This window comes from Microcaecilia unicolor, chromosome 2 (assembly GCF_901765095.1).
Source record: "Microcaecilia unicolor chromosome 2, aMicUni1.1, whole genome shotgun sequence".
NCBI lineage: Eukaryota > Metazoa > Chordata > Amphibia > Gymnophiona > Siphonopidae > Microcaecilia > Microcaecilia unicolor.
Window position 1 is genome coordinate 459,880,700 of NC_044032.1, and position 26,339 is coordinate 459,907,038.

At 44.4% G+C, this 26,339-nt stretch overlaps 1 protein-coding gene across 1 annotated transcript in view; it reads left to right on the forward strand.

Annotated features, from left to right (window-relative positions):
* LOC115462559 (shootin-1-like) overlaps positions 1-26,339 on the forward strand; it is a 91,446-nt gene that overhangs the window by 52,019 nt on the left and 13,088 nt on the right. The window contains exons 11-14 of the mRNA XM_030192551.1: positions 11,422-11,560; positions 13,920-13,988; positions 18,085-18,169; positions 25,270-25,329. Of these exons, the coding sequence (XP_030048411.1) occupies positions 11,422-11,560; positions 13,920-13,988; positions 18,085-18,169; positions 25,270-25,329 (353 nt within the window). The remainder of the gene's footprint in view (positions 1-11,421; positions 11,561-13,919; positions 13,989-18,084; positions 18,170-25,269; positions 25,330-26,339) is intronic.

The following is a 26,339-nucleotide window of genomic DNA, read 5'->3' on the forward strand; positions in this document are numbered from 1 at the left end:
TGAATATCACCATAAACTGCTAAACTGAAAGTCAGCTATATTGTGGATGGTCCAGGTATGGAGTCAGCACTTATTTGAAGTGCAATATTCAGCACTTAATCGCATAAGTTAAGCAGCCAAATCAGATGGCACAAAGCTCAGACCTATCTTTATGCGGTATCTTAGGCAGTTAAGTGTTGAATATCTCACTTAACTGGATAACTTTATAATAAATGAGCTCCCGTTGTTTCTGTTGCAGAATTAAATTATTCCTACAAAATACCTGCAATCTGTTTTCTATAATAATTTGATTTTATTACATGTCCAATTTTAAATACACTCCATATGCCTATTGGCTGATGAAGTAAAAGCCAATAGGCATATGGAATGTATTTAAAATTGGACATGTAATAAAATCAAATTATTATAGAAAACAGATTGCAGGTATTTTGTAGGAAGACTTAACTGGATAAGAGATAGCTGGCCGCATAAACCCATGGCCTGACATTGAATATCTAGGAATAACCCACATAAGATCCCGCAGCTAGCAGCAGGATAATTAGCCCCAGATATTCAGTGCCAGGACCTGAATTCCTATGCTGTTCAATGTGTATATTTTTTATACTGTTTCATGGTAGTTCCATTACTAGGTTTCTATTTACTGTTTTCAAGTTTACCTACTGTATTTATGTTTATTCTTGATTATTTTACTATTGTTATGCTGTTAACAAAATCGTAAGTTTTATGTTAAACTGTACCATCTGTACACCACCTTGGGCGAATCTCTTCATAAAGGCGGTTAATAAGTCCCAATAAATAAATTAATTTAATTAATTAAGCCAGCCATGGTCAGCTTTTTAAAAATGCTGACCAACGCCGGCTGAATGTTACCCCTGCAATTTACAAAATACAGAAGCAGTTACATGTTAGTAGCTCTAAACTGTCTCTAGTATAGAAAAGGAAGGCTCCTCTGGAATGACTGTAGCTTACTGAGACCTGAATTCAAACACTTTAAAATACAAGGTCAAAGATATCAAGATTTTTCTTTTAGTTTATGTGCATTGTTACGGGTATGCTTTGTTACAAGTATGCTTTATAAGACAAATGAACTAGGCCCTGCAGGTGGAGTACCAGTGGGTGGGGACCCTCAGATTATGAAGGCCACTAATGAGTTGGTCAGCACGGCTTTTGCTTTCCAATAGCCGCCTGTCTTCCATTAATGCTAACAATAGCATGTGTGTAGGATATTGTAGTCTGGGGTTTCCCAAACCTGTTCTAATGACTCAGTAGGCTATAGGACTTCAGGATATGCAAATTGAACATGCTTGAGATAAACTTGCATGTACTGCAAAACAGGAAGTTACATCAGAATGGGAGAGTCAGCAGAGGAGGGAAGGCCCTGGAGCAGGCCTGTGGGGAATGCTCCTTGTGGCTCCACAAAGTAGAGAGATGCAGTGGAGAGGGGAAGGAATGAAGGATGAAGACAGGAAAAGATGCTGGACCCACGGTAATCACATTTATTTTACTGCGAGAGCAAGGCTTTTACCTCTCCCATGGGGCGATAAAAAGTTTTTCTCTCACATCCACGGTGAATGTGATTTACTGTGGGTTACCATGGATTACTGCAGGTTTCCATCCCTGTGTCATTCTCTAGTCATCATGCAGCTTAAGTAGGCAGTCAACAAGTTGTTAAAAAGGTAGCTGGAGCTCCATGAAGGCCAAAAGGTAATAACATGAACTGGAATAGACCTTGGGGCGTAGAAAAGGCTGTCTTCTCCTTGGCTGCTGGCATGAGGGGTACCTGCCAATATCATGAACTGGGCTCCCAGCCTCTTGATGAGTACATTGACCTTTGGCATTGGGTAAGTTTCCAGTTTGGAAACGGAATTCACCTTCCGAAAATTCATACAAAACCAGATGCTTCTGTCCAGCTTTGGCACCAGCACAATGAGGGATGACCAATTACTGGTCGTCGACTCAATAATGCCCAATTCCAGCGTCTCAGCTACTTCTTTCACCATGGCCTGCTGCTGGGCTTCTGAGATTCGATAGGGGCATTGCCGGACTACCACTCCAGGCTCAGTGATAATATCATGAGTTGCAAGGTGGGGCAGGCTTGGCATTCCAGAAAATACATCCTGGTTCTGGCGGACTAACCAGCTTATAATTGAAAAAGAAAAACGCCTATATTGCGACCCAAATCGGGAGATAGACGTTTATCTCACAAAAACGAATAAAGCGGTATAATCGAAAGCCGAATTTGGACATTTTCAACTGCACTCCGTCGCGGATGCGGACAAAGTTGATGGGGGCGTGTTGAAGGCGTGGTGAAGGCAGAACTGGGGCGTGGTTATCGGCCGATCAGAGATGGGCGCCTTTCGCCGATAATGGAAGAAAAATATGCGTTTTTAGCGAGAATTTAGGGCACTTTTCCTGGACCCTGTTTTTCCACGAATAAGGCCCCAAAAAGTGCCCTAAATGACCAGATGACCACTGAAGGGAATCGGGGATGACCTCCCCTGACTCCCCCAGTGGTCACAAACCCCCTCCCACCACAAAATATGCCGTTTCACAACTTTTTATTTTCACCCTCAAATGTCATACCCACCTCCCTGGCAGCAGTATGCAGGTCACTGGAGCAGTTATTAGGGGGTGCAGTGGACTTCAGGCAGGTGGACCCAGGCCCATCCCCCCCCACCTGTTACACTTGTGCTGGTAAATGGGAGCCCTCCAAACCACCCCCCAAACCCACTGTACCCACATGTAGGTGCCCCCCTTCACCCCTTAGGGCTATAATAATGGTGTAGACTTGTGGACGGTGGGTTTTGAGGGGGATTTGGGGGGCTCAACACACAAGGGAAGGGTGCTATGCACCTGGGAGCTCTTTTACCTTTTTTTTTGTTTTTGTAAAAGTGCCCCCTAGGGTGCCCGGTTGGTGTCCTGGCATGTGAGGGGGACCAGTGCACTACGAATCCTGGCCCCTCCCACGAACAAATGCCTTGGATTTATTCGTTTTTGAGCTGGGTGCTTTCATTTTCCAATATCGCTGAAAAACAAAAACGCCCAGCTCACAAATTGTCGAATAAAACATGGACGTCTATTTTTTGCGAAAATACGGTTCGGTCCGCCCCTTCACGGACCCGTTCTTGGAGATAAACGCCCATGGAGATAGACGTTTTCGTTCGATTATGCCCCTCTAACTGTTCTAGGTTGGCCTTCTGTGAAGCAGAAAGCTGATAACCAAATGGGACTTGCAGGGGCCCAGCCTCTGTTGGAACCTACAGTCCAAAGTCATCCATTTCAACCAACACCGCAATCACCAGAATCCTCGTCTTTAAATTGATGTGGAAGAGTTTTGCCTTAGTCTGGTTGAGTCACCGTATAATTGACAGGTCCTGTCTTCTCTACTATTTCATAAGGTCCTTGTCATTTGCATAATAGTTAGCTCTCTAAGGAGGGCAGGAGGACTAAGACTCTGTCCCCCAGCTGGAAGGTTCTCTTTACTGCCTTCTACTGCTTGAGTCTTCTCCAAACATACTTTGGCTACCTCCCTGGCTTTCTTCAGCCTCTCCTGCATGGTGAGTATGTATTTGGCAAGTTCTTTCCCAGACTGGGTTCCTCCTCCCAAGCTTCCCAAACCACATCCAGGATACCTCTAGGTCTCCGACCATATATAACAATTCAAATGGAAAGAATCCTGTTGAATTCTGGGGCACCTCCCAGACAGCAAACAGTACATACAGGATTAGAGAATCCCAATTCTTCCCATCTTCAGCCACAAACTTCCTCAGCATTTGCTTAAGAGTCTTATTAAAGTGTTCCACCAGCCCATCTGTCTGTGAATGATACTGATGACTGCAAGGTTATCACTGAGCAGAAAACACACCTGCTAATGACTCTAGAAATAAAAATGGTGCCATTGTCAGTCAGTATTTCAGCAGAAGTTCCCATGTGAGAGAAGACTTCCCAGAAAGCATTTGCCACAGTGGTAATTTTCATATTGTGTAGAGCAGTGGCCTCCAGGTAGTGGGTGCCATAATCCAAAATAACAAGGATATATTTGTTGCCATTGGTGGTGCATTCAAGCAGTCCCACAAAGTCCATAGCCATTCTCTCAAATGGGGTGTTGACAATGGGAATAGGCACGAGAAGGCAGGTGGAACACTTGTAGGACTACTCAGAGGCAGGTTGGGCAGGAATGACAAAAGAGTGCTACTTGCTTGAATACGCCAAGCCAGAAAAACTGAGCCAAAATCTGTTGCTGGGTCTTCTCCTCCATCAAGTGATCTCATAACAGGTAACTGTGAGCTAATTGCTTAACCTATCTATGGTAGGGATGGGGGACTAACAGTTGCTCTACCTCCCCCATCCAGGGTTCACTTGGAGGGGCATTTTCGAAAGGGACGTCCATGTTTTCATATGGACGTCCTCGCAAAACATCCTGATCTGGGGGGGGGGGGGGGGGGGAACCCGTATTTTCGAAACAAGATGGACATCCATCTTTCATTTCAAAAATACCGTCAGGGACGTCCAAATCCTTAAATTTGGTCGTCCCTAGACTTGGTCGTTTTCTGATTTCGGCGATAATCGAAACTAAGGACATCCATCTCAGAAACGACCAAATGCAAGCCATTTGGGTTGTGGGAGGAGCCAGCATTTGTAGTGCACTGGTCCCTCTGACATGCCAGGACACCAACCAGGCACCCTAGGGGGCACTGCAGTGGACTTCATAAATTGCTCCCAGGTACACAGCTCCCTTACCTTGTGTGCTGAGCCCCCCAACCCCCACCCCAAACCCCACTACCCACAACTGTACACCACTACCATAGCCCTTACGGGTGACGGGGGGCACCTAGATGTGGGTACAGTGGGTTTGTGGTGGGTTTTGGAGGGCTTGCTGTTTCCTCCTATACAACAAGTCACTCTTTATTATGAAATATGGGAATGTTACCTTTGAGGGGTTCTGGTTGCATACGGGATTCCCATCTACAGTTGCAACCCTGGCTCATGCTGCGCTAAGGGACTCATCCTCTGACTGGGCTATTTTAAAATTCCCTATTGTTCCTTTGCTACTCCACTAGGGTAGACTATCTAATGAGTCTGGGGTGCCCGGATCACTGTCTCCCCCACCTCCAGATCTCCATCCATTGAAGCTCCTACATTCAGAGAGCAACGCAAATTCTCCATCCTACGCTGATGGTGGGGTTTTGGCAGCTTTCAGTATACAAGTTGGGGTCCTCCAGTGGGAATATCTCAGGGAGAGACCCCTTCTCCTTCTTTTGGCCAGTGATCAGCTGGGCCCAGATGGCTCCAAAGCTTGAAAAATCTTGACCCAGAAGTACTGGGTAGGGTAGCCAAGGCAAGACTGCTACTTCCAGCTGAGTTTGCCCTACAGATGTTTTAAAGGATACTTGATCTGTAGGATACTGCCTCTGGTCACCAAGTACACAAGCCAATGTCACCGTCTGCTCATAGTTCAATTGCAGTCAGGTGAGTATTTCTAGCCAAATGAGGTTCTTGGCACTGTTGGAGTCCACTAGTGCCCGGTATGTGTGTCCTTCCAACTCAACTTGTAACACACAGTTTCTGCTCTCAGGATCAAATCAAATCTAGTATACCGCTAATATCCCCTTTCCAGGATTCAGTGAGGTTTACATTCTAGGTGAGACAAAAGCCGATAATGTTAATGTGAGGTATGAGAACAATTAGAGACCATTGGTGTAATGCATGAGATCAAAAACATTATAGGAAAGGATAATGGATGATACTAGGAGGTGAAAGTCAATGGGTTGTTATGAAACAGTCTTTGGAAAGAGAAAGGTTTTTAGCCTCATCCTGAAGCTAAGGTAGTTGTTTTCTGTTCTGATGGCAAGAACAGGGAATAAAGAGCTGAAAATCATCTGATTTCGAATTGTGTTTTGAAACGGTGACACTAGCATTAGTTTTTCTTTCAGTCTGTTAGACTGGACCAAATGTAGCGAAGTGGTCTTAGTTAGCAGTTCAAAGGTGAAACCCTGTAAGATTTGAAAATTAAACAAGCAGCTTTGAACCTGAGTCTTTGCTATGGGAAGTCAGTGCAGTTTGTTAAGATGAGTTGAAACACTAGTATATCTATTCAATCTATATATTAGTCTAGCAGCTGTATTCTGTATGATTTGCAGTTTTTTCTGATATTGACACTTAATACCAAGAAATAGAATGTTACACTAATCCAAGTGAGGTAGGACTAACATTTGGTCTAGTAGTGCAAAGGCTTTTTGGTCGAAGAATGATCTGACTAGACGTAGCTGCCTCATTTTGAATAGTGTTTTCTTCCATAGCTGGTTAATATGGGAAGAGAAGGTGAGTGAAGAATCAAGCACGACCCCTAGTACTCTAGTTTCAGACTCGACTGTAAAGCTTTGACCATTGCACAAAGATTTTGATGATGGGACCTCAACTCCATGATTTTGGAACCACTGGACCTTTTTGTGCATTCAATTTCAGTTTATTGGTCAGAGCTCAGGTGCTAACAGCAGTCATGCCATTTGTTACAGACTGAGTTGTACCTTTGATTGATGCTGTTACTGGTAAGAGAATCAGAATGTCATCCATGTAGGATAATAGTATTTCATTAAGACCTAGGTGTATTGAGGCAAGGGATGACATAAAGAGATTGAACAGGATAGGTGAAAGGGGAGATCCCTGGGGGACCCTGCAGTTAGGAGACCAGTAGTTGGAAAGTTGGTTGTTTTGCTTGACAGAATAGCTTTGATTTGAAAGGAATTCACTGAACCATTTGATCAAAGTCCGTGTTATTCCTATCTGATCCAGGCATTCAAATATCAATGTGTGGTCAACCACATCAAACGCCGCCAATATATCGAATTAGAGAAGAATCACTTGGAGGGGCATTATCGAAAGGGACGTCCAAGTTTTTCTGAGGACGTCCTCGCAGGACATCCCCGTGAAGGGCGGGGAAAATCAAAACAAGATGGATCTCCATCTTTCATTTCGATAATACGGTCAGGGACGCCCAAATCTGGAAATTTAGGTCGACCTTAGAGATGGTCGTCCTTAGACTTGGTCGTTTCTGATTTTCAGTGATAATGGAAACTGAGGACACCCATCTTAGAAGCGACCAAATCCAAGCCCTTTGGTTGTGGGAGGAGCCAGCATTCGTAGTGCAGTGGTCCCCCTCACATGCCAGGACACCAACCGGGCACCCTAGGGGGCACTGCAGTGAACTTCAGAAATTGCTCCCAGGTGCATAGCTCCCTTACCGTGTGTGCTGAGCCCCCCAAAACCCACTACCCACAACTGTACACCACTACCATAGCCCTTATGTGTGAAGGGGGGCACCTAGATGTGGATACAGTGGGTTTATGGTGGGTTTTGGAGGGCTCACATTTACCACAACAAGTGTAACAGGTAGGGGGGATGGGCTTGGGTCTGCCTGTCTGAAGTGTACTGCACCCACTAAAACTGCTCCAGGGACCTGCATACTGCTGTCAGGGAGCTGGGTATGACATTTGAGGCTGGCAAAAAATATTTTTAAAGAATTTTTTTGAGGGTAGGAGGGGGGTTAGTGACCACTGGGGGAGTAAGGGGAGGTCATCCTCGATTCTCTCCGGTGGTCATCTGGTCAGTTCGGGCACCTTTTCGTGGCTTGGTCGTAACAAAAAAAGGACAAAGTAAAGTCGCCAAGTGCTCGTCAGGGACGCTCTTCTTTTTTCGATTATGGGTCGAGGACACCCATGTGTTAGGCAAGCCCAAGTCCCGCCTTTGCTACACCTCCAACACGCCTCCAGGAACTTTAGTCGTCCCCGCGATGGAAAGCAGTTGGGGACGCCCAAAGTCGGCTTTCGATTATGCTGATTTGGGTGACCCTGGGAGAGGGACGCCCATCTTCTGATTTGTGTCGAAAGATGGGCGTCCTTCTCTTTCAAAAATAAGCCTGTTGGTCATCTTTGCATAGGTGCTGTTTGACATATGTAGTTAGAACTAGCAGCAATGTTTCCATACTATGTGACAATCTGAAGCCAAATTCTGACCAGTGTAACATAGAAAACTTTTCCAGATATAAAGAGAGTTGTTTACTGATGTAAGTTTCTAATACTTTAGTAAAAATGGATATGCTTGCCACTGGATGGTAGTTTGCAGGTGATGTTACATCTAGCCCAGATCCCTTCAACAGCAGAGTGAAAACAATTTTGCCCATATTAAGAGGAAGAGAGCCAGTTTTTAACAGCTCATTGAGATTGTTGAGTAACTAGTTTACTGCTTCCAGAGGGATGGATTTCAGTAGGTATTTTGGGCATTGATCGAGGGAGCAGTTGGTTCAGGAGCATTTCAATAGCAGTGATATATTTTCAACTGTTAGTGGTCGAAAAGATTCACAGTTTTGGTCAGTTTTGAGTCCTTGGATTGTAGGATCACTGGTGATTGACGCTGAACTATGGGTTGGACTATTTTCCTGTTGCAGTAGCTTTAGATAGTTCAGACCTAATTTGGAGGTTCTTATTGGCGAAATGATCAGCTAGGTCTTGGGCAGTGGGACATGTTTTCTGTGAGTGTTAAAAATCATTAGTGGAAGCTAGTTTTTTAACTAAGGAAAAATGTTTTTTGTTGTGAAGATCATCTTGCCCTATTAGGCTGCTTATATTACTGATGTTTTGAATCAGCTATTCTTTTTGTAGCGTCGGAAGGTTGACTTCCATTTGGATTTATCAGTAGTATCTTTGTTCTTTCTCCATTGTTTTTGGTGTTGACATTCCCTTTTTAGGATAGATAGTTCATCTGTAAACCAAGGTGAATTTCTGGACGTCTTGACCTTTTCAATAGTAAATGGAGCAATTTTGTCTAGTATGGCTTTCACCTTGGTATCCCAGTGGGATTTGATCGAACCATGTGTAGGAGATGAGATAGTGAGCGAATCTGTTAGCTCAGACCAGAAAGTGACCGCATTGATTTTACCTCTGGTGGAGATGAGTTTGGAGGACTTGTGCCTGGTTAAGCTTGACATACAGATATCAATGGTGAAATCCAGTTGGAAGAGTTCAGACCATGGTACTGGCTTCCATTTGAATGAACTGATCAAGCTATTAGGATAGGAATCATGATGTCTAACATATGGCCTTTTTCATGAGTTGTACCCTCGGAGAATGTAGTTAGTTTGCAGTCCTTCAGGAATGATTTGAAGTTGTGGACATTGATGTCCACATCATTTTCCAAGTGTAGGTTTAAGTCTCCCAGGAAAATAATCCTAGAAAATTGGGACATGGCAGAGGAAGTAATCTCTACAAGTCGAGGTTCTGCCTTGGACCAAGCTCCCGGAGGACGGTAAATAAGGATTAGGAAGATTTCACTTGCCTCTTTTAAATCATCACAGAATTTGCACAGAATATGTTCCAGTTCAGAGAAAACCCCAGGACTAACTAAAGACATGTGCACAATATTTTTAAATATAAGAGCAAATCCGCTGCCGTTTTTACTCTGTCTTGGAGAGTGAAGAATATAATAACCGGGTGGATAGATGTGAAGCAATATCAGACTATCAGTTTCTGTGAGCCATGTTTTTGAGATAAACAGAAAGCCCAGATCTGAAGATTCTAGTAGATCCCTGAGGAAGAGAGCCTTATTCCCTACAGACCTGGCATTGATATAAATGGTGTGGACAGGAGTGATTTGAGACTTGTTTCCAAAGGGGAGACTTTTTGGGTAATTTCAAAAGGTAATGAGTTTTTTTAGGCTATTGAATGTTAGCCATTTGGTTCTGGTCTGAAACCATAGTAGTGTTCTGATGGTATATATTGGCATTGTCTAGCAGGTATCTGACATTACAGTTAGGGTATTTCTTAGTACAATGTTTTCTAGACAGGTTGTAGATTACGGGGATAGGATTAAGCACTAGGTTATCTGGTAGGTTGCCGCCTGATGTGTTCAAAATGGTTAAGCAAATCCTTAGCAGCCACTTCATAATTTAAGTCAGTTGGGTTTAGCACTCTTTATCAGTCCTACATGTGCGCTGTTAAAGACTTCAGAATAGAGTCCTCCCTGAGGGCAGAAGCCACCGATGGTGAGGAGAGGTCATGGTGACTCAGGAGCTCATAATGTGGGAAGGTGTGGATGTGCTGTTGTGGCAGAATGGAAAGCCTCCACAAAATTGCAACAGTGTGTGCCTACTACATTCACATCTATGACTTCTTCAGCTAGATCCTGGCTGTCCCTGGCTATATGACCTCTTCCCCCACATCTACAACAGATGGTGAGTAAGGATTCTGCAACCGGGTCAGAGGTATGTGGTGTATTCGTGGGGACCAGGATTTCCATCGCTGTGACCACATCCTTGGGGACCCCAGGCTGGAAGGTGATTTCTGGTCCCTCAGGTTGTCCAATCCAGCCTTTTCTCTTTTCCTCCCAGGACTTCCAGCTCCCTTCTCCTTGTAGAGTTCAGACTCTGGCTGTGCTTGGTAGAAGGCTTCAGCCACTTCTAAAGCACTCTTTGAGGTCAGTTTAAGGTGCTGCCTCACCCACTGTTTTATAGATGGGGAGGTAGCTCTTCAAGGAACTGCTCCAGGAGGATGACTCCTGCTATTTTCAGGCCCATCTTGCCTTCTGGTTGCAGCCATCTCCAGGCCACTTCCATGAGCTGGTAGAAGAACCTCTGGGGGTTCTCTAACTTGCAGAGACCCCTTCCAAAATCACTTCTAGTAGGCCTCTTGGGTGCAGCCTGCCCTATCCAGAATGGCAGCCTTTTCTTCTGTATAGGTGGCCATCCCACTAGAGTTGACATCTTGAAATGCAGTTTGGCTGCTATTGGTCAGTAAATTCCCCAAATAAGCTGTCCACGATGCTTCTGGCCAACCATCCAGGTGGGTTTTTATTTGAAAATTGGTCAGGAAATAGTCTGGGTCATCTTCCCAATGCCTTTCTATGAGAGAAGCCTGATGTGAGCTGTAAAATTGTGTTCAAGTTGAGGCTCAGTTATTCAACTATATACTAAATAATAAGTGTTCCTCTTAAGTCTTCAGTGGCAAATTTTCAAATATTTGAATGTGGATATTTTATATTTGCCATCCAATATAGTTTTTTTTTGCTTGATATAATGGATGAAACCTTTCTGAAAAGCACCAATGATGCTAACTCACAGTCTGGAATCCCAAAATGGAACTGAGACAAAGAATATATTGGGGAAAATCTTGTTCAAAAATTACTCTGTGAGTTTTGCCAAGTCTTAAATTTAACTCTTACTTCTCAGCACTTCTTTTGTTTGCATGATCTTTTCTGTTAAACTCTTCCAAGATGTTGCAAGAAATTGGAACTTAGGGCAAAGCTGTGCAAGCAAACTAACTTGTCGGCTTTTGTAGTTTTCTTTCTCCTAATTTTGCACAGTGCTTAAATCTTTCTCTATATTCTAGTGTTCTGCCTTGATGCTATCTTACTATTGCATTTATTCTACAGTTAAAGTTTTGGAAGAGAAACTAAAGGTGGCTGAAATGTTATCAAGTGAAGAGAACAATTCAACAGTGGTTCCAGTTGCTCCACCACCTCCACCGCCACCACCGCCACCACCACCACCTTCACCAAACTCCCTAGAAGAGTAAGTAATTCAAACACCTTTAACAATTTGCTGGGTTGGCTAATTTATTTCATGGTCAACATGGTGTACTGATCTGTGAAAGGTGAACATTTGTTTCTGAACCTACTATTTGACCTGTACAAAGGTGGTGCAGATACAAGAAGCTTGTGGCTTTGGAGAGACTTAAAAGACATACAGAAGAGTGGTAGGAGAGAAAATGGAAGGGGACAATGAAGAGCTTGGAATGAAGGAAGACAATATGGCAAATGGAAGACTGGGAGCATGGAGAAAGATGGTGGAAAGATGAAGATAGGAAACTAGGGAGTTCAGAATGGGGAACTGAAAGGATCAATGGGGTAGAACCCAATCAAATGTCATGAAATACAGTGGTCTAAGCAATAAAAGTTGGTAAAATTGTCCATAAAAGTGTGGAGGGTAATTTGGTCATCTAAGATGGAAATCTAAGTAGGAGTCTATTTTGAGGGTATTTTATAAAGACACATTAGGGTAAATTCAAGAAAGATTGGCTACAGTTAGGTACCAAACATTTTGGTGCTAAGTGGCAAATTTATAATGGCAATTCTGTGCGGAACTGTCTTTATAGAATATTAGCATAAGTCCACATTCCCTTGCCTAACTTTAGGCACAATCACTTAAAGCCAGCTCAAAAGCTGGTGTAAATGCTGGTATTTAACTACTGGCAGTTAGGCACATAAATGACAGTATTCTATCACATTGCATTTAATTGCTTGGCACGCCAGTGACTCACCTATATCCCTCCTAGTTCTATGCCCCCTTTGGAGCTACACACCGTAGAGTTTAGGTGCTCAGTTTATGGAACTGGGAGGGAGGGAGGGAGGGGGGGAAGGAAGGGAGGGGCCCCTGACACACACTCTCATTCTCACACATACACTCTCTCTCTCACAGACACACTCGCACCCAGTCTCTCTCTCTCTCTGTCATACACACACACTCGCACATTCACTCTCTCTCTCTCTCTCTCTCTCACACACACACACACACTCTCTCTCTCTCTCTCTCTCAAACATACACACTCTGAGGAAAACCTTGCTAGCACCTGTTTCATTTGTGTCAGAAACGGGCCTTTTTTACTAGTAATAACTCTCTGTCCTCAGGGGTCCTCAGTGGCTCTATAGGGATCATCCCTTTGGCCCAGTTAAACCCCCTTGAGCTGGCCATTCAGCAATATTCAGCAACACTTAAGTGGGTAGTGCTGCTGAATATTACCGCTGACCACTCAGGCACTGTTCAGTTAGTGTTGTGGCTGTCTTGGGATGGAGCCTGGGTAGAGCCAGAACTTAACCTGTTTGCTAACCATCTAAGTAAATGGATAAAGCTAGGAAGCAAGAAGGCTGTTCTAACTTTGTCTGCTGAGCTAACCGGGCACAGGTCAGAATATCAGCTGGTGCCCAGTTAATTTCCAGGTAACCATAGATATCAGGATATTCAGTGCTGGAGCCCAGATATGGCCGAGCATTGAATATCTGAGGTTAATTCAGCCTGTGGCTGTAGGCTGGATATCTACCCTTAAGTATGTAATGTCTGGCAAACAGTACTGCTCAGCTCGTAGCTCTGTTCTCTTACATGCAGTATTTGCAAGTTAATTTTCAACATAGTATATTTGTTCACCTTCTCCTCCTTTATTCGTAATCCTAAGTGTCTGGGATCAGAATGAATGCTGGTGTGACCATAAGAACAAAAACATTAGCAATTCTGAGTTAGATCAAGGTGCAGTGAAGCATCCTGTCTCCAACAATGCCTAACCCAGATCACAACTACAGAGCAAATCCCAAAAAGTAGATAAAATTTCTCATAGGTCATTTCAAGGAATTAACAATGGCTTTCACGAGTCTACCTAACTAATAATTTTTGTGGACTTTACCAACCCTTTAGTTTCAGCATGGATGGGCAGACTGGATAGGCTATATGGTTTTTATCTGTCTTCATTTGTCTCTGTTTCTATGTTTCTATGCTTTACTTAAGCACTTTTTAAAGACAACTAAGATGTTTCAGCAAAGCAGTTTAATGTTGCAATTGTGTGTATAACTGGACTCACCTCCTTAAGCACTAACACACAGCCCCTGACTTTTCAGTACCAGTCCTTCCCTGTCTGAAGCAGGATTTAGTTATGAACTCCTGTCATGAATCTGCACCTTGGTTTTCTGCATTTAGTACTCTAGCTTTCATGTGTTGTGTCTCTTTTGTTTCTGAGTTTGTGTCTGTTATTATTTCTCTTTCATCGGTTGTATGGCACTGTGTGAATTCACAATTATAAAATAAAATATGAGCATTAATGAGAAAGAAGTCAACAAAAACAGCATACAATCAAAGAACTTACATATTCCATTTCTCCTTCCAGTCCACTTTCACTGATCAAGCAAAGAAGAGGAATGAGAGAAATGAAGAAACCTGATCAGGGGAATGGTGAGTCTCTAATTAAAGGGTTTTAGTAAGTTTGTGAGAGATTATGCAGACAGGCTCACAATGTGTCCCTTACACAGCCTACACTGTGAACTTGAAAACTGATTCATACATGTAATGATCACACACACACACACACACACACACACACACACACACACAAAACTGAGCTGGGGCAAGCCATTTATCTTCTGTCCCCTTGGGTACCCACTTAGATTGTAAGATTTGGGCAGGAACTTTATATCAAATCAGCTATCCCCATTGTTAAGCAGTGTACTGTTCTAGGCAAGATATACTGTACATTAAACAGCCAGCATAAACTATCCTCAAGCAGAAGCTTCACCAGTAGACTGTCAGTTCTTAAGCAAATCTTCTTTATTGTAGTACTCAGATTAAACAAAGAAACTCCAACTCACGGTTCAGTTGCTTGTAAAACAATTGTGGCCTTCTGCCCATAGTGTCTGTATCTAGCCACCTCAGAGGCAAGAAGATGGCCAGAATCTCAACCTAACTGAGAGGAAAAGCTGTAACACTCAAGAATGGGTAAATGGGGAATGACTTGGGGAGATGCCTTGAGGGGATGGCTTGGGAAGATGGTGAAAAAGTTTGATGAAATTACAGTAGATTAAGGAGGGATCAGCCCCCTAGAACACCTGCGGATCACAAAGACATACAAGGAAAACTGGGCTCTCTCACACAGCCCGCAGGGGCAGAGAGGGAAGGCTGGCCCTAGCTCAGAAACCTCACAAGGAGTCAATCACAAGAACTGCAAACTATAGGGAAAGCAGCAGTGGCGTACCAAGGGGGGGGGGGGCAATCCGCCCCGGGTGCACGCCGCTGGGGGGGTACCGCGCGCCGGTCAGCGTCGTTGGTTTCCATGCTCCCTCTGCTCCGGAACAGGAACCTGTTCCGGGGCAGAGGGAGCATGGAAACCGACGACGCTGACCGGCGCGCAGCACACCCCCAGCGGCGTGCACCCAGGGGGGGTCTTTCGCCGGGGTGGGGGGGTGTCCCTTCACCGGGGGGGGGGGGGGGGGGCGCTGCACCTGGGGGGGGGGCGGGGCGCATCGGCGATCCGCCACGGGTGTCAGCGCCCCTCGGAATGCCACTGGAAAGCAGTCCTAATACACTGTGCTATCTATTACAATGCAATTAAATACAAATAATACTCATATTAAATATAGTAACATTGGGGCTCATTTTCGAAAGGACGTCCATCTTTCGACATAAATCGGAAGATGGACGTCCTTCTCCCAGGGATGTCCAAATCGGTATAATCAAAACCCGATTTAGGACGTTTCCAACTGCACTCCGTCGCAAGGACGGCCAAAGTTCAAGAGGGCGTGTCGGAGGCGTAGCGAAGGCGGAATTTGGGTGTGCCTAACACTTAGACGTCTTTGACCCATAATCGAAAAAAACAAGGACGTCCCTGATGAACACTAGGACGTTTTCACCCGGACCTGTTTTTCTTACGACTAAGGCACAAAAAGGTGCCTCAAATGACCAGATGACCACCGGAGAGAATCGGGGATGACCTCCCATTAGTCCCCCAGTGGTCACTAACCCCCTCCCACCCTCAAAAAACATCTTTCAAAATATGTCGTGCCAGCCTCTATGCCAGCCTCAGATGTCATACTCAGGTCCATGACAGCACATGCAGGTCCCTGCAGCAGTTTTAGTGGGTACTGCAGTGCACTTCAAACAGGCAGACCCAGGCTCTCCAAAACCCACCACAAACCCACTGTACCCATATATAGGTGCCCCCTTCACCCGTAAGGTCTATGATAGTGGTGTACAGTTGTGGGTAGTGGGTTTTGGGGGGGCTCAGCACACAAGGTAAGGGAGCTATGTTCCTGGGAGCAATTTAGGAAGTCCTCTGCAGTGCCCCCTAGGATGCCCAGTTGGTGTCCTGGCATGTCAGGGGGACCAGTGCACTAGAAATGCTGGCTCCTCCCATGACCAAATGGCTTGCATTAGGCCGTTTTTGACATGGATGTCTTTGGTTTTGAAAATCGCCGAAAGTCAGAAATGTCCATGTCTAGGGAGGACCAAATCTAGGGACGTCCAAATTTAAGGATTTGGACGTCCCTGACGGTATTTTCGAAACGAAAGATGTACGTCCATCTTGTTTCGAAGATACGGGTTTCCCTGCCCCTGGATTTTGCTGTTTTGCAAGGATGTCCAAATCGCAACTTGGATGTCCCTTTTGAAAATGCCCCTCTTTGTAACATAGTAAAAGACGGCAGATAAAGACATGAACAGTCCATCCAGCCTGCCCAACAAGATAAACTCATTTTACATGGTATGTAATACTTTATATCTATACCTGAGTTTGATTTGTCCCTGCCTTTTTCAGGTCACAGACCGTAATAGTCTGCCCAGCACCGTTCCTATACTAAAAGTTCTGAAGCTAACGTCGAAGCCCCTTAAAATTTACACTCCAGCCCCTCCATATCTATTCAGTCACAATCAGGGCACAGACCATAGAAGTCCGCCCTGCACTGGTTTTACTCTCCAAATACCGGCATCGCCACCCAATCTCCGCTAAGATTCCATAGATACATTCCTTCTAAACAGGATTCCTTTGTGTTTATCCCACGCATGTTTGAATTTCATTACTGTTTTCATCTCCACCACCTCCCGAAGGAGGGCATTCCACATATCTACCACCCTCTCCTTGAAAAAATACTTCCTGACATTACTCCTGAGTCTGCCCCCCTTCAACCTCAATTCATGTCCTCTAGTTCTACCTGTCTCCGGAAAAGATTTGCTTGTGGATTAATACCTTTCAAATATTTGAATGTCTGTATCATGTCACCCATGTTTCTCCTTTACTCCAAGGTATATATGTTCAGGTCGGCAAGTGTCTTCCCGTACGGTTTGCAATGCAAATCCCATACCATTTTCGTAGCTTTTCTTTGCACCGCTTCCAGTCTTTTTACATCTTTAACAAGATACGGCCTCCAAAACTGAATACAATACTCAAAGTGGGGCCTCACCAAAGTCTTGTAGAGGGGCATCAATACCTCCTTTCTTCTGCTGGTTATACCCCTCTCTATGCAGCCTGGTATCCTTCTGGCCACGGCCGTCGCCTTGTTACATTGTTTCTTCACCTTCATATCCTCCGACACCAACACTCCGAGGTCTCTCTCCTGAGTCGAGTTTACTAATCTCTCCCCTCCTATTTGATATCTCTCTTTTGGGTTTCTGCACCCCAAATGAATCACTCTGCACTTCTTGGCATTGAATATTAACTTAATATAAATAATTGCATCCCTGTGAATTATAGATTTATTAAATTATAACTGCCAAACCCTCGACCATTCTCCTAACGTTGGGAGATCCCTTCTCATCGTTTCTACTCCCTCCAGGGTATCCACTCTATTGGCTATCTTTGTGTCATCCTCAAAAAGGCAAACCTTTCCTTCCAACCCGGCTGAGGGGAAATATGATAGAGGTCTATAAAATAATGAATGGAGTGGAACGGGTAGACGTGAATTGCTTGTTTACTCTTTCCAAAAATACTAGGACTAGGGGGCAAGCAATGAACTAAAAAGTAGTAAATTTAAACTGTGCAATTCATTGCCAGAGAATGTGGTAAAGGTGGTTAGCTTAGCAGAGTTAAAAAAAAGGTTTGGCTGGCTTCCTAAAGGAACAGTCTATAGACCATTATTAAAATGGACTTGGGGAAAATCCACTGCTTATTTCTAGGATAAGCAGCATAAAATGTATTGTACTTTTTTGGGATCTTGCCAGGTACTTGTGACCTGGATTGGCCACTGTTGGAAACAGGATACTGTGCTTGATGGACCGTCAGTCTGTTCCAGTATGACAATACTTATGCACTTATGTACTTATATGAGCTGCTTTATATGCATTTGCATGTTTTGCATCTTATTACCATGCAACCTGTGGCGACCTAAATATTGCTGTGATAAGACAAGTCAGGCTGAGTTAGGGCCCTTTAAGTCACGTTAGGGGGCGAATAATGCCATTTAAATCCCTAAAACAGATTGATAACTTCCCCCCTAACATGGATTAAGGTAAAAACAATACATGTTTTATGTTTTATGATGATGTTTTATTGTGGCAGATTCTTCCAGGGATGGGAAAGCTCAAGCAGTGAAAGAAATGATGGACAGAATTAAGAGTGGTGTTGTCCTGAGATCAGCCCGACAAGATCCACAGGTACTCTGTTATCTTAATCGCACAGCTGATTCACCAGATCTTTTCAGAAGCATGAACGAAACAAATGCACGCTAACAACTGTATAATAAGAAATGAATTTGCTGTTGGGTAGGATTTAGTTTTTGTGTGAGATGGGAAGGGAGGAGTCCTTTCACTTTATACCAGAGTCTGTTGGGATCAAAGAATGTAATCAGGACAAAAAAAAAATCTCCTTGCTGCACTAGTAGTTACACTAAAAACAGCAATGGATCCATGGTAATGATTTTTATCTAAAAATTAATCATTCTGCTTACAGCAATAAATTAAGAAACTTATAGAAAAATGCTCTAAATAATTATAGATATGCACTTTGTGTATAACAAAAGGTTACTTCTTAAGGAATATTAAATAAAGGCCTCATAAGCCAAGGGTACCAACTCAGTGGACACCTATAATGGCTTTCATCATAGGCCAACCACCACCTCCAAAAAACCTGCATAAGTAACCTTTTGTTATACACAAAATGATTTTTATCTTTCATGGCGGCTGTGGTCACGTCAGTAACAGTGTACAGGTAGTGCAGTCTTATTATTCTGTGTTAACATTATTCAGTAGTGAGTACAATTAGGATCTTATTTCAGAAGCCCTATTCATGATTTACACTTAGAAATACTGGCATTTGAACTTTCCACATGTGTATCAAATACCCATCTTTAGAAGGCCAGTATTTACGCACATAACACTGCACTAGGAACAGATAGCAAGGCAGTGGAGTTATCTACGAGGGCAATTCTATAAGTGGGCACCTCCATTTAGGCACCCCCATATTGTGCAGTGAAAGCTTATGTTATAAAGGCATCTGGGCACCCAGATTCTGTTATATAGCAGTGGCGTAGCTACCTGGGGCCATGGGGCCCTGGACCCCCTGCCGACGACCCTCTCGACCCCCCCTCCCGCCACCAACCCGCCGTCGCCATCCTTTGCTGGCGGGGGACCCCAGCCCCCGCCAGCCGAGGTCCTCTTCTTCTGGCGCAAGGCTTCGTTCTGTTTCTGAATCTGACGTCCTGCATGTTGTGCAGCACGTCAGACTCAGAAACAGAATGAAACCTTACGCCAGAAGAAGAGGACCTCGGCTGGCGGGGGTTGGGGTCCCATCGCCAGCAGAGGTAGGCGACGGGGGGGTTGGCGGCAGGAGGGGGGGTTGAGAGGATCGTCGGCAGGGGGGGGGGGTCAAAGTTGGTGGTGGCGGCAGCGGCAGGGGGAGGGCTAAAATGTGCCCCCTCACCTCGGGCTCTGGACCCCCCTCGCGCCGAAGTCTGGCTACGCCCCTGTTATACAGTACTGGCAGAATGTGGTATCAGTGTGCCCATAGTTACACCAGCCAAATGACGTAACTCCAGTCGTGTAAATATGGCAGGCATGAGCGCAGCTACTACTGCTGCTGCTGCTGATGGATAGAATCACATATACCAGAACAGAATCTGTTACAAATATTCTGAAAATAACTACGTTTTCAGACATTTCCGAAAAAGAGTACAAGATTGATTATCCTAATATCTCCTGGAAGTAGATTCCAAGATCTCACCATCTGGACCACAACAGACCTTTCCTGAATACTTTTAAGTTTAAAAGCAGGAACACTCAACATTCAAAGGGTACAGACTCATTGTTCTCTTCCTGTGCCTAACAACTTAACTAAAATAGTTAGGTAACGCAGACAATGACCATCCAATATTTTAAAAACAAAACATATTTTAAAAACCATTTTTGCCTTCACAGGTAGCCAGTGCAGCTCGATTAGCAAAGTGGGCACATGATCTTATTTAGCATTCTGATATATAAGCCTAGCTGCTGTGTTTTAATAAAGTTGCATCCTCAGCAGCTGCTTTTTAGTGATCCCAATGCAAATAGAGTTGCAATAATCTAATTGTATTTGGACCATTAATTGGACAAGAACCTGAAAATGTTCAGGGATGAAATAAGATCAAACTAACTGCAGTTACATGCGCTAGTAGGAGCTGTACCCCTTGCCTGCTCATGTATACATCCCCCTTGCATTTATGAGCTGTGCTGCTTAAGCGCGCCCTTAGGGGTCCTTTTACAAAGTGGTGGTAAGCCCACCATGGGCCTTCTGCATGCCAATCCAGAGCTACCTCTGGGCAAACGCGGTCGCTGGTGGTGGTTCCAGCCCCAGCGCATGCCATTTCCGCTGCTAGGGAAAATAGGTGACTATGTTTTACTGCAGCATTTACCCAGCAGTAATCGGGCAGTGCCGCACGCTGCCTGGTTACCACCAGGTTAGCGTGGGAGCCCATAATTCACCTCAATTGGTGGCAGTAAGTGCTCCCCCAGCATGGCCATGTGGTAAACGAAATCTTACTTCATGGCTATTTCTTTTTTTGGCCTTTTTACCCGCTGCGGTAAAAAGGGTCTCAGCTAGCGCAGGGCCCCTTTTACCTCAGCTTGGTAAAAGGACCCCTAACAGAATAATGTTCTGAAAACAGAGTGGAAGAGTGGCCTAGTGGTTAGAGCACTGGTCTTGCAATCCAGAGGTGGCCAGTTCAAATCCCACTGCTGCTCCTTGTAATCTTGGGCAAGTCACTTAACCCTCCATAGCCTCAGGTACAAACTTAGATTGTGAGCCCTCCAGGGGCAGGGAAATACTCAAGGTGTAACTCACCTTGAGCTACTACTGAAAAAGGTGTGAGCAAAATCTAAATAAATTTACACACTGAAATGATGAGGAAATGTAGGTGCCCAGTTATAGAACTGACTTTCACAGATGTCTTCTCCATTTCAGAAAGGGATTGCATAAGTATTTCTTGATATTTCAGCATCTGGATTTACAGCTGCTCCTTATCACGTATGTTTTCAAAAAATACTTATTTCAGCTAGCCTTTAGAGGACGGATTGAGGGAGCTCTCCCTTTAATCCTCCATTGCCTATTTCTCCCTCCAAAATTAAAATAAAGATTGCTGCCTCTCCTTGTTAAATAGTGGCGTGCATATGTATAGGTTTGCAAGGTGGCAGTCATGCTTGTGTTCACATGTGTAAGTTGTGAAATGTAAGCTTGCTGTTGTAAGTGATGGCACTTCCATATGTAATGTACATGATTTCCTCCAGTATTTCTCTGTGTATATTTGTGAAATGGCTGCTCCTGCTGCACACGCTGGCAAAAACAAGTGCATTTGTGTATGTAGTTTATAAAAGGCTCTACATTAGCAGATCATTTTCTAAAATACTACTGGAACTGGGCATGTCCAGAGCTGGATATTTCAATTCTGTTTCTGTGTTTTATCGAAAATGGGGCTGCTCATGTTGTAAAAAATAAAATGGTATTATAATAGCACAGCTTCTGTTGGAATTCAGTCATTTTAAGCTCCAGTGCAATGACTTGTTTCAGTCTCCATGTGTGTTGTGGAAGTACATCATTTAAGCTCTGAAATCTACTAGCTCATCACGTCTCTTGACAGCTAATCAGGAAAAGGAATGAATGAATCCTGGAGACTTCAGTTTATGACAGTTCCACAGAAAATTCACAAGTATAGCAAAAATATGCTTATTTTTCACCATAGTTATTACTGATGGAAAATCAATGGAAATCAGCAAATTACTGAAAAATTATTAGGGATGTGCACCTCTATGAAATGATGTTTCCAATGTGAAACAACGGAAAAAAAGTTGAAATGTCAGGTTTATTTCCACTCTTGTTAAGTTTCAAATCTTTATTCCCAGTGGTAGGTGCTATGAAGCACAAGCCAGCATTAAACTTATGATTTTTGGGTTAGAAGACAGCTGCTTTCCAGGATGAGCTAATCCACCTGTAGGGAGTTTGGGTGTAGCCAGTCCATTCCTAGCTATCTCTTGTATTTCCAGTTAAAAGGCCCGGTCATTTTCAACAGCACTTAATTGGTTAGTGCCACTGAAAATACCCGGTTATTGCCTATCTCAAAACTGGCTATTTTTTGGAGGGGGGGGGGGGGAGAGTTGTTACGGGGTCAGAGTCATTACTTGGCTGGTTAAATGCCGATATTCAGCACTTAACCAGCCAAGGTAACCACATAAATAACACTGCATAAAAGTCAGTCCTATCTTTATATGGTACGCCTTAGCCAGTTAAGTAATGAATATTGTACTTAATATCTATGTTTTAGCTGGCTCCACAAACCTGGAAATTAATGCCGAAGCCCAGGCATGGCGCGACCATTTAATTCCCGGGCATAAACTCCAGCAGCGGTCATCAAAATGCTTAGCACTGCCAACTGAATATTGGGCTCTTAGATCCTATTTCCTGATTGACTCAGCAAGACCGGCCCAGGGCAGACTTGAGCATTTCTTCCTTTGCCTCTAGGCCTGTATCCTGTTGCTTCAATGCTGTTTTCTTGTTCAGTCAGTCAAACATTAGGTTGCTGTTTTGGCCTTGTTTCCTAATGGGTCAGGATTTTAGTGGCTTATCAAGTTCTTTGCTTTCAGTAATCCTTGTTTGCTTTTTTTTTATACTGGATGCAGTTCTTGGAGATACAATGATTATTAAGACCTACCTCAAGCAGTCGTAATTCTTGTCTTGTTCTAATCTAGCGTTCAGACCCCTTCTAGATACACTGTTACAGAATGAACCAGACAAAGTGAAGGTACTGAAAGACTGACTCACAGTGGCATAATCGAAAGAGAAGGACGCCCATCTTCTGACACAAATCGGGAGATGGGCATCCTTCTCTCAGGGTTGCCCAAATCGTCATAATCGAAAGCTGATTTTGGGCGTCCTCAACTGCTTTCCGTCGCGGGGATGACCAAAGTTCGGGGGGGGGGGCATGTCTGCGGTGTACCGAAGGCAGGACGGGGGCGTGCTTAAGAGATGGGCGTCCTCGGCCGATAATGGAAAAAAGAAGGGCGTCCCTGACGAGCATTTGGTCGACTTGGTCCAATTTTTTTCATGACCAAGCCTCGAAAAGGTGCCCGAACTGACCAGATGACCACCGGAGGGAATCGGGGATGACCTCCCCTTACTCCCCCAGTGGTCACCAACCCCCTCCCACCCAAAAAAACCCATTAAAAACATTTTTTCCAGCCTCTATGCCAGCCTCAAATGTCATACCCAGCTCCATCATAGCAGTCTGCAGGTCCCTGGAGCAGTTTTTAGTGGGTGCAGTGCACGTCAGGCAGGCGGACCCAGGCCCACCCACCCCCTGCCTGTTACACTTGTGGTGGTAAATGTGAGCCCTCAAACACCCACCCGAAACCCACTGTACCCAAATGTAGGTGCCTCCCTTCACCCCTTACGGTTATGGTAGTGGTGTACAGTTGTGGGGAGTGGGTTTTGGGGGGCTCAGCACCGAAGGTAAGGGAGCTATGCACCTGGGAGCAATTTCTGAAGTCCACTGCAGTGCCTCCTAGGGTGTCCGGTTGGTGTCCTGGCATGTGAGGGGGACCAGTGAACTACGAATGCTGTCTCCTCCCACGACCAAATGCCTTGGTTTCCATTATCACCCATCTCTAAGGTCAACCTAAATGTTGAGATTTGGACGTCCCCGACCGTATTATCGAAACAAAAGATGGATGCCCATCTTGTTTCGATAATACGGGATGCCCCACCCCTTCACAGGGACATCCTCAGAGATGGGCGTCCCCATTCGAAAATGCCCCTCCACGTCACCTAAATTAGAAAGCTAATAGAAGGAATCAGTTAAATTTGAGTGCCCACAGCAACTTAAGAAAAAGCAGAGCAGCCACATTACCCAGTTTAAAAAGGAAGATTTTGGACCAGTCCTAGCTCTCTGACAACTCTGCCATGATACATCACGGGACCTGTAATATGGATTTCAATCAGTAGAATCATGGCCTATAAATCGGTATTGGACAAAAAGTCTCTTTGTTGGAATTGGGTAGTTTGTCATTTCTGTAGTACAGAATGAGTTATTTCCAGTGGTTCCTGGCACGCCCACAGCAGTTTCCTACAGAAAGGCCCAATGGGCTTTATTGGGTCCTCCTCAAAGGGTAAACCTCATGCTGGTTTACTCCCCATAAGAACAGCCCACGTCTGTGAAATCTGAAACATTTTGTAACTGCCAGGAGTTTCAAGTTAGGAGTGCCCTCACATGCTCCAAAGTGTATAGTTTTAAGCCATTTCAAAGCCTCCTGCTTCCAAGATTCCAACTCCTGGTATTCCAGTCCAGGGGCTACAGCCAACTTTGCTTCAGTGCAGTGGGGCTGGGCGAGAAGGGGGATCATTCCTGCCCCAATACTATAACACCAATAATATCTCCATTATGTGCCAGGGAGGATTGACTGCCTATTTGGTGTGGGGTAGGGCCAGCTTAACCATTGGGCCAGGTGAGGCTCTGGCCCAGGGCACCAAAATATCCAGCTTCTGACCTCACCTGGTCTATAGATTGTCTTTCCTCCTCCCTCACTGGACAGCGGGGGAGTGAGAGGGGTGAGCGAGCAGTACCAGACCCATGGGGAGGGGAACAGAGGAAGGGGAAAGTGAGATGGGAACAGATGCTGGTCAAGGGAGGGAGAGATGCTATACCCTCAGGGGGAGGGAGAAGGGAGGGGTGCCAGAAGTAATGCAACAAGGAAAGGGGTGCTGCCAAAGCAAGTTGGCTCAGGGCACCACTATCCCTTGAGCCGGCCCTGGTGTGTGGTGATATTTTGCCTAATGCTGGTGTCAGGGGTGGATCAGGTGATGCTTTTAAAGGGGTACTGCTCATCACTGGTGATTTGGGTTGTGATGGGGGAAGGAGAGGGTAGGTTGGGGTAGTTTGCTCAAGAGGGTATTTTTGTTTGGGCAGCAGCCACAGCCACCTGCTAATTAACAAAATTTCCCTGGAACAAAATTCCAGAAAAACAAAATTAACTAAATTGAAATGTTATAAAAACAAAATGAAAAACCTACAAAAGATGCAGGAAACTAAGCAAAAACAAGTTTTCTTACACATCCCTAAAAATTATTCAGAATTTGCTTCTAAAATCTGTAGAGGTTAATTGAAAACTGGAAACATTTATTTGCTTGCTTTACTTTTGCTCTGGAAAGTCTGACATCTTTAATCAGAAATCATGAAACTGTGACAATAACTTAAACAAAGACCTTCAGGTGCTATGTTTTTGCTTTCTATTTATAGGGTCAGTGTGCGAAAGCTAGCAAACGCAAGAGTGCGGTAAATGAGCTACAAGGAATACTGGTGAGCATATCTTAAAGTATCATAATACATTATGAAATGCCTATGAGTAAATATTCAATAGTCTACTAAACAAAGATAGGGAGAGACAAAGAAAGACAGGCAAAAGGAGGCTAGGGAGGGAAAGATGGAAGAGATGGAAAAAGCATGGGAAAGAAACAGAATGGGATGGAGAAGCAGAAGATGGTAGAGAGATAAGGGCAGGTGAACTATAAATGCCAATTCTGTGGATACAGTAAAGACTTGCATTTTGCCCTTATTTGACAGCCTGACCTCTAGTGGTAGTACTATGAGATGATCACTAGAGGTTATGGCCACCATTTTGAATCCAGGACCAAGATAAGCATGAGCAACTAAGGATCATTCCTGCTCCCACTAAGAACTATAGACCCCGGTAAGGCCAGGTATGGGATCACAGGGTTGGGGTGGTTAATCTGCTTGGGGGCGGGGGTGGGGTGGTTTACTGTGTTTATTGTATATATGTTATTTGAATGTTCTGATCGGTATTTATTAAGGTTTGTTATTTGTATTCTTGCTGACATTTTTCATATTTCTGTTATATGATTGTTCTAGTGTGCTGTTTTAATGTCTACATTTCTGATACTGTATCATACCATTCCTAAGACCCAATTTGCTGCTTCCAAGCTTAACTCGGTGATTGTATTTATGATTTTATTTGATAATTTTACTACTGTTATACTTCTAACAAAATTATAAGTTTTAAGTCAAACCGTACCTGTCGTACATTGCCTTGGTTGAAACTCTGGGCTCAATTCGCAAACAACTGAGCATGCTTGGGGAGTCCCGGTGCCAGCAGCTGAAGGCACCCCATGAGGAGGAGGGGGAGTGGCTCAGTAGCGAATTTCAATGGATGGCTGGATAGCAGGGCATCGGCATCCCTACCAACAAAGGTATTATTTTTAATGCACTGGGGAGAGGGGGAGGGAATACTTTGCTCCCCTCAGTCCACCTCTTCCCCCCTCCCAAAAAATAAAATTGGAGGGCTGGCTACC